General features: G+C 36.1%; 1 protein-coding gene across 6 annotated transcripts in view; it reads right to left on the bottom strand.

The window, feature by feature from the left end:
* Positions 1–4253: 4253 nt before the first annotated feature.
* The window catches only part of CEP162 (centrosomal protein 162), a 46927-nt gene continuing 41689 nt past the window's right edge, over positions 4254–9491 (bottom strand). For 5 of the 6 annotated variants that reach the window (XM_027696026.1, XM_027696017.1, XM_027696010.1 and 2 more), the window contains 2 exons: positions 8173–8307; positions 4254–6088 (listed from right to left, as the gene is read on the bottom strand). In XM_027696026.1, the coding sequence (XP_027551827.1) occupies positions 5870–6088; positions 8173–8307 (354 nt within the window). In that variant the 3' untranslated portion in view covers positions 4254–5869. Of the gene's footprint in view, positions 6089–8172; positions 8308–9491 lie in introns of those variants that run through there. The other variant, XM_027696043.1, reaches the window with a different exon arrangement.

Here is a 9491-nt window from a genome sequence, read left to right as displayed (position 1 = left end):
CTGCTGTGCCTTTTGCAATGGGGCATGTCTATCTCGTATTGGCCTTATTAGCCACCAGTGTGCTTGTAACAAATGTGGATAGAGCTTTTCCCAAATCTTTGTTCGTGAAGCCTAACGATGAAAAAAGTGCAGGAAACATATTTGGTTTTTATCTTCTGTGCCCTTGTTATAAACCAGTTATTGCTAAATTTCCTGTTTTCAAATGTAATTCTTACACCACTTGCTAGTTGTTTAAAGTAATGGGATTATACTTAAAACAAAGCAGAGACTGTTTTAAACTAGCAGATTTTTGTTGAAAATATTCCAGGAGAAGACTGAAGTGAACCCTGTTCTAAAGGAGCATGGCTCCATGGGCTGCAGATCTCCAGTAAAACGTTTGAAGTGCAGAAAAGGCCTTCTTTCACAGGAAGTACTTAACTACAAGTTTGAAGGCTGTAGCTGTGGACTTTTCCCAAATTAAGAAATTTGGGAAATCTGCCTCCCAATGTGGCAACTACTTCCTGCTGAGGCACCTCAAATAACTGCTAGCTATCTGAACTGAAGCTCAACATTGTTCTTGTTAACAAGTTCTGGGACTTTTACTAAGCATGGCTTTTATAGCCTATTTCTGAATTAGTGAGCTGCCTTCAGTAATGTTCGAGCCATTCTTCCTAATTTTTTTCTTCCTTTGCCATGCTTGAAAGCAGAAATGCTGCTTAAAGGAGAGAAAAATCTATGTAGAGTTCCTCTCTTCTGCAATCAAGAAATGAAGGGTTTTTTAAAAGCATTTAAAACTCTGTTTCCTAGAACCATTTAGGTTGGAAAAAGATCTTTCTGAGTCCAACCATTAACTCAGCACTGCCACAACTAAACCATGTCCCCAAGTGCCACATCTACATGTCTTTTTAAATCCTCCAGGGATGGTGACTCCACCACTTCCCCGAGCAAGCCTGTTCCAGTGCTTGACAAGCCTTTTGGGGAAGAAATCTTAAAAGTTTCAGATGTTTCAAAAAATGCAGGTCTGATTTTAGAAAAAGAAAATGCTGCCATTCCCAATAGGCTAGCCTAAGTTTTTCTTCTGCTACCTTAAACCTTTGTGGCTTTTCTTTGGTTGTATAACTGCTACTTCGGGGAGAAAAGGGGGAAGCATTTTATGTATGGATGCTGGTGACAATGCCTAGATGAAAGGTATTTAATAAAATGAGAAAGAGATAATGTCAACTAACAAACATTTGAATTGTATTCTAAGTGTCCTTCTGAAGCGTGTATTAATCCTGTAAAGCTATTTAAGTGTTTGGTTCCTGCCTCTGTTATTCCCTGATGATGGTTATACTTTTTCCACCTTATTTCCCTTCTATTTTTAAAGTCCTCCATGCTGCTTTTTACAGAAAAGCAACCTTGCAGTCCCCACTGCAAAGCTCTCACACCACTTCAGAGACACAGTGCCAGCAACACAGTCTGATTCAGTTTTTTGTTCTGCCTCTGCATTAGAGTCAAAGGCAAATGCAGAAACGTTCTGCAGTCTTCAAAAGCAGTTATTTTAAAGCTTTCTTTCTTTTCTTTTTCCTTTTTAGGAACTAACAGATATTTTGCCTCAGGGGAAAGGGCAATATATAACATGTTTAAAAAAATTCGTCGTTATCCAGAAAACCAATAAGTGCATTCGTTATGAAGTGAATAGAAAGTGTTCTGACCAGAGTAATCCTTCAAAATAAATAGTTGGAATTTAGTGGTGTTTGAAAATGGAATTTTTGTGAGTTTTTGTATTGCTTGGCCTCAAGCCTCTTCTCAAAACTCACTAGAAAAGCATCACCTGCAGTAGATTTAACTGAAGAGATAGACAACTCCTCTAAGATAACTACATGCATAAACATGTCTTGTATTCTGTAAGAACTTACTCGGTTGAGTTATTTATTCCAGTTTTCAAAGGTGAACACTTGCAAAATGTTCTTCTGTGTAAACAAATTTTAGCTGTGTACCTTTTTTTAAAAAAAAACCCCAAAACCTAAAATGCAAAATCAGAAAATGCCTGCTCAATAGAGAAAAGAAAGGGAAAGGTAAAACTGTGAACTTCTCTACTAAAATGTAGTGCTATACAGTAGTTGAGACTAAAAGGTGAAGTAAATGATGTGTGTTTGTCATGCAGTTAAGTATTTATTCACCTGAGGTCTAGATCTTGAATACTATAACACATTTTTTGCCACTTTTTAGCCTCAGGTATGGCAGATATGGGCGCTGAAGAAATGAGGCTGCACACAGAGGATTCGATTTCGGAATTTCTCCACAAATCTCTCTGCATTCCCCTTTTATTAACCTCTTCAGGTAAACAGAGCCTGCTGTTGCCATTCAGTTAACTAGAATTCCCAGGACTTTTTGCAAACTCAGTGTTTTGATTCACACACTCCCTCTCAGCTCCAAGGCCGAAACACTCCCTTTTGATTCCAATTAACTGAATGAAGATGCATCTGACTTGGCTTGTTCCCACATTGGGTAGTGACAGGTAGCAAGGCAGAACCTTCTACAACACATTCTCCAACAAGAGCAAGAGTTGGAGGCATGTGCTTTCTTGTTTTTGGACAAGAGGTATGTGGTTAGCTGTATGAAAGGCTAATTATAATTCAAAGTTATCATGGAACTTTCTGTTCAAAAGAGTCAGGGCAGCACTTGATGCAAGGTCCTCCCCTCCCTGCAGAAGTGGATTTGCACAGCTAGTGCTAGTATACCCATTATTTATCCTTATATTTTCCAAAATAGGTGAAATATGGGATAGAGTGGCTGACTTCAAAATGTATTATGTGCTATCAAATAAAGTCTTCATACGTGATAACCTCTTTAATTTGCTACATGAACAATTTTGACGTATTTCAGAGAACCTGAAATGGAACACATTGGTGCTGTCTCTGCCCCAAGTGCCATGATGAGATCTGATCCTTTTCTGCACATCTCTTGAAGCAATGCATTCTCTGTAATCTAGGTCACTGAGTCACCTAGCCAGCTGCTCACTCGATTTCTTAAAAGCTTCAAACATGACAATTCAAATTATTATACTCCACCTGCTTTGCTGTAAACAGACGAATTCCAGCTAAGCATTAGACAATGATTTAAAGACATTATGTTTGATTCTTTTAATCCATCCATCATGCTGCCTCCTGGAAATGCATGATGAAATAGGACAGCACAAGAAGAAGAAAAACATACATAAGGAGTATAGAATTATGTAACTCCTGGAACGATCTTGCTGAAATAATTAGTAAAAGCTAATGACTTGTTTTGTCAGCCTTTGCGCAATTTCAGGGTGTTTTCCCCCTTCTGTACTATGAAGACTGCTGGAGAGTAAATAACTAATAACTTTAGCAGAGAACTTAAAACTTGGACCTTAGTTCTCCAAAAGGAACACCCCAACTACAGTCATTCAAGCCCATTCTGTTACTGTGTGGAGTGCCCACTTCATGCTAAATGCCTTAAAAAATGAAGACCATGCTTCAGTTAGTGTACAACTACATAAATACATGTAAGAACACAGTATAAACCACATTATATCTTACAGTAATGATAAATAATACTGTCCCTGCTCAGTAAAATAGACAGAGAGAGAATTTAATTCAAACTATGTAAGATAACAGCATTTGCTGAGAACTGACTATAAGAATTTTTTTTAAATGTGTTTGAATGACATGAACACTAAGGCACTCTTTTGATGACCTAAGCATTAAACATTTGAGAGAATTTCCAATAACCAGAAATACTCCCCCTCAGATTCCTGCCCTAGGCAGTGCCCTAGAGTACCCCCATCCAGGAGCTGACCTCTCTGGGAACACAAGTGTTGCTGTAATTTTTAAAAAGCTCACACTTCAGGTCACACACTTTAATACAGTCTTACATGTATAGCAAATTGTACAGGAAGTAAATGGTAAGTTGCAATATTATTCAATTTTATCCTTTTCATTTGCAAAACAGACTCAATAAAATACAGCATATTTACACAGAGCTGATATTTTATATACAAAGCATTATTATATTTACACATTTAATGAACATACACTAGTATTTTTTTGATGGGATCAAAATATCCATAGTAGAAATACTGAAAATATCTGAATAGGAAAAAACCAAGATTACTATATTAATTGGCAACTGGCCAAACTTTTTTAATATCTATATATATGTGTATACAGTCTCATTTTATGTTTGTGTATGTGCCAAAAAAATAATAAACCTTGCACTTGGGCAGTATGGTATATGGTATAATTTGTTACACTCTGCTTATGCAGATTTGATTTAAATGATAGCTTCAACCACTACCACAGAGACCTGAAGAGTACATTCTAGCTTTTATCTTCTCTTTGCCCTAACTGAGTACAGTTGATTGAGGTACAACTCAATATATGTGCTATGGGATTCTTAAGGACTTGCAGCACTGAAACTTCAAACGAATAATTTACTGATTTATTGGACACCCATCCCTTCTAACCACCAAATAGCTATCTTGAATTTTCTTTATTTTAACTTACTGCTTCTTCCTTTTAGCAGCAGGTTTTTCATATATATCAAGTATAATATATTCATATATTCAAGTATAATAGCCATGTTCATATTCCCTCCCCAGTCTCCTCTCTGGAACAGGGCAGCCCCTGTGGCTTCAGAGATTCCTAAGGCTATGTTTTTTAGCATGATGATTTTTCTTTTTCCTCCACTGGGTCCATTTCTTGAAACGGGAGACCAAAAGCTTAGCACACTAAGGTACATGCTGGTGATGCAGTAGGAATTGCTTCTATGTACTTGCTCTACAGCACAGGTGTGTAACTCCAGCAGGCCCCGAGGAGACGGAGAAGGCAATAGTCTCTAACATTGCTTGCCAGATGCCATGATGCCTGTCAGTTCAGCAGAAAGTTACATCCCCATTTGGTATTTGGGTAGTGAATCCACTCCTGCTTAAGCATACTTGTCTCTTTTGTCACTCTCAAGGACAATAGTACTTTGTTGGATTTTTTTCTCTGGCCCCTTTTCTAAGTTGCTCAGTATTTTAACTCTAAATTTGCCCACTGACACATCGCTGCAGTCTGAGCTTTAGCACACTGTCTTCACATCTGACTGGCCTCTTTGGTCTGTCGAGATTGTCTATAAAGATATTGCTATGTCAGATTCTTAACAGTCCATTGTAAAAACCTTATCAATATGGCCTTCCCTTTTAAAAGGGATACCAGTGACTACTCACACTGTATTTTATAGCCTGTTTTAAATCTGCCCCATAACAATTCAGCTAGACCCACTCTGCCATCATTCTCACCAGCACAGTTGGAAATACCAGAAAAGTAAACAAAGAACAGTTTAAATCTGAGCATCACCAGGGAATGTCTGCTCTGCTCCAGCCCTCCAATCATTCACTAAGTTGGAAGGGATTTTAAAGAGAAGGTAAGGAATATTATATGAATTGGAGGGAGAGAAGCAAAATGCTGGAAAAAGATGATTTTCCTGCCATACAGAATGAAATACATTATATACTAAACATACAAATAAAACAGCTAGTTACTCAAATTGTTCACAAAGGAATCACAATAACACAAGTTATAAACAAAAGTTAAAAATATTCAGGTATGTAGCACAGTATCTGAAAAAGGGAATTTTTCAGTGGTAATTGAATTTATGGAATAACCTCAATATTCCTATTATTTTAAAAAAAAATTGTATGTAACTTTATTACTAACAAAATATAAGACATACAAATGACTGGAGTATTGCTCAATGCAAATCTACCTTTGGACATGCAAGATTACAGATAAGATCAGAATGCAATTCAATTTATATGTGTTACATTAATGATTTTCAATAACATTTTCTACACATAACTTTGAATATTAAAATTCTACTTCTCTAATCAACTACTACCTAATCATGTCTTCCAGCAGCTGTCTGTCATTCTGAATCCACTGGAATCAGGTGCAGGAATAACAACCCCTTGTTTCTGCAGTTCACGTAAAACATCTAATATTGAATCCAATTCCACTCGAAATTTCTCCAGTTCTTGATTCTTCTGCTGTGCCAGTCTTCGCCACTTGTGGGCCTCGTGGGTTTGCCTTGCTTCAGTAATGTGATGTGTTAGTTGGGTTGCCTGTAAATTAGAAGCAAGTCAGCATTGCCACTTCCTAGTCCAGTACTCAGCCACCACTGCCTCTTAGCAAAAATACACCACTTCATTATATTTGATGCTGAGTCTCACAGAGAAAGGCTGACATCATGTGGAAACAATTTGTTCTGAATATTGCAAAAATCATTCTGATAGCAATAATTTCCTTTAAATAGTTCCATTAATGACAGAAGGGGAGAATCGATTATTGACTAATGAGCCTCAGGAGAATTTAACTTATCCTCTCCAAAGTGGCAAATAAAGGTTTGAATATTTAAGACAAAGCTGAGCACATAACATAAAATCCCCTATAATAAAAATTAACTTTTTAAATTTCCATTTAAATGTGCTAATTAAAAGAATGCTCTGCAAGACAAACAAATGAAATCTGATGACATATTGTAGGCTACTACTGTACTTTTAAAAAACAAAAGTCCTATGAATTATTAGAAAATGTCCTGTAGTCACAAAGATCTGATGCTGCTGCAGATAAAAGTCTGAATTAACTTTGACATGAACCCCTGACATAATCCTATTAAATTACACAAAATAAAAAGTGTCATAAGGTATCAAAATCTCCATACTGCTATTAATTGTAATAGATTCTTCAAGGAAAGCTGTACCACTTAAAGGCCATAATTATCATATTTGCAGTTTGATACTAAGGATAGCCTGTTAATTCCTTGCTCAGCAATTACCTTTTTTACATTGTTCATTTTTATATCATTCATTTGGGGGACTGTTTGATGCCCAGTGCAGATGGTTAAAGGTGCAAAACTAGGATAAACAAAACCCAAAGCTTAATACATAATAAGGGCAGCAGCAGGAGGAAAGATGAAATTACTTAGTAGTAATTATGTATACTATTATTTCTATTTTTTAAAACAATACATTATAAAACATCTTAGTAAAACACTTTACAGAAATGGTAAAGAAATCCTCACATTATACAAAGGCAAATGAATAGCATAAAAATGAACTGTATTACAGTTGCCTTTAGCAGGATGTAACATGAACAAAAATAATAAAATCATTAGTGGCAGCAGGGTTTGTTCTTAATCCAATTACTTGTTTTATGCAGAGCTCTTTTTGGAAAGAAAATGAAATATCTGATGTAGAAATGTGTAAGAATACAACCTTCTACCACAAAAAAATTGTGTATATAAAAGTATATTCCTTGAGATCTGGTTTTAGAAGAACCCCCCCAAACTAAGTACTACAGGTTGGACAATCTTCCTGTCCAACTGCCCTATTTTGACTTCGTATATTTAAGTAAAACCTAAGTTAAAATACTAACAAAAGACAGTAATATATTTAAGTGATGCAAGTGTTGAAAAAAAAATCTATATGAACAAGAAAACTTTTTCTAGATGACAGAAACTCCCCGAAAGATAAAAAATCAGGATGGAGACCATGACACAGAATAAAGATGAAAAAAAGCAATGAAAAATTGTTTTACCCATTCAAGCTACAAAAAACTGTATCACAAAGATCCAATCTTCAAAATCGCAAACTTTTAGTTTTTGGAGGATAAAGGCCTTTTTTCATTGTTTTGGGTATTAAAACCAGTATAAGCTAGACTGCTATAAGATGTGTCTACACTTTTAATGCAGCTTTTCTGAATAGCATTGCTGGGACTAGAAAATAAAATGACAGTTCAATTGAGGAATATATCATAGCTTAACAAACTCTGCAATACAAACTCTTATCAGTTTTCCAATACGTTGCTTTCCTTGTGTAACTGAAATATGAAATAACCAAATGATACAAGGGGCTTCCAGAGGTCATGTGATCCAGACCTCTACAATAATATCAAGGCCTTTTCAGATCAGGTTGCAAGGAAGTTACACACCTGATATGCAAGTCATGCACAAGTAATTTTAATTACCACACCAAGGATGGGCTGACCAGGACTGCATCTACATTCACTTGCATCATCACGCAGTAAAGACAAAACCATGGCTGTAGAAAAAGTACTTGCCCTCCCTGCAGTGCGAGCTAATACCATAAAATTACAGTTAAACCAATAAATTGCTCTTGGAAATAAATGCAGTTATACTCTGGTGTACCTTTTCAATTTCTTGCTCTCTTTCTGCATATCTGGTCTCTATATGCTTGATTTTCTTTTCCAGGCACAAGAAATGTTTCATTTCAGGACTCTGGCTCTCCTTAGCCTCTCTCAATTCTTCCAACAATTTTGTCACCTACAGTTAAAGAGAATTGATGAAAATTGTTATTGTGTTATGCAGTGTATAAAACAGATTCCTTTCAAAATGTATTTGCATTGTTTAATCATTCCATTCAAAAGTTGCAGAACAGAAGACATAAAAGACAAATCTTCTTTATTCAAAAGCTTTTACAGGGGTTCAGGGACTTAGATTAAGATTTTTCACATCTAAGAAGTAGCCTGAGAATATGAAAGTCTAGTCCTCTTTGATAAATCCAATCTTGTTCATAATGTTATGAAGTGATTGTATTTGGTAAATTTCTATACTTCATAAAAAAAAAAAAAAGGAGAATATTATAATTAGATCTTCTTACACCCTGGATAAAGACCAAATATAAAATGTACCAGTGTATTTCTAAGGACTAAATTGAGGAAAGACACACTGCTAACAGACACGATTACAAGCCTCCTTTGGGCTAATAATTACCAGGTCAAATCAACTCAACCAATGACTTAAAACTGATTTCTTCATCCTCTAGAAAATAAGGTAAATTTTCTTATAAAGCCCTACTGGTTTATTCTCATTCTTTGCCTATTTTAAGTAACTTGACATTCCTTTATTTAACATCCTAGGTATTTTTTGGTCACTCTTAATGTGTATAAAAGTAAACTCCAGTGAAAACACTGAAGTCTTTATTCTTAATGACAGCCCTTCGCTCCCCTTAACCATTATATTTGAGAACTTCTAACCCTCTTCAAGCACTCAGCCATCCTTGGCTCTCTGCTGCTGAATTCAAGTAGCTGGAAGCATTGTGTCTTCATAAGATGTTGTCACTCTTACTGAGAAGTGACTCTAAGTTGGCTTCTATTATTTCCATTTTTTAAGGTAGCTTTCTAAAATAACACGGCCTATGTTAGTGCATTTTTGCCTGTCCATTATTCCAGCAGCTTTGAACCTGTGGGCCAAGTTCAGCCACATTTGGGAACAGAAGTCTTAGTTTCATAAGGTCCATGAAAAGTGAGTGTCTGCTGCTTGACTGCTAAGTTGCCCCACTGAAAGGAAGGGCTGATGCATGATCTCACATATATAATTAAACATAATTTAAAAATTATGCTGGAAAGATGTTGTGAGGCAAAAAAGCCCCAGGAAAAATGGGCTCCATGTATTTTGCCAACAACAGAACCTTGTCAAATACAATGCTGTGCTGCGTGCAAGCTGTT

This window comes from Neopelma chrysocephalum, unplaced genomic scaffold (assembly GCF_003984885.1).
Source record: "Neopelma chrysocephalum unplaced genomic scaffold, ASM398488v2 Primary Assembly neopelma1_23b, whole genome shotgun sequence".
NCBI lineage: Eukaryota > Metazoa > Chordata > Aves > Passeriformes > Pipridae > Neopelma > Neopelma chrysocephalum.
This window is presented reverse-complemented; position numbering and strand designations above follow the sequence as displayed.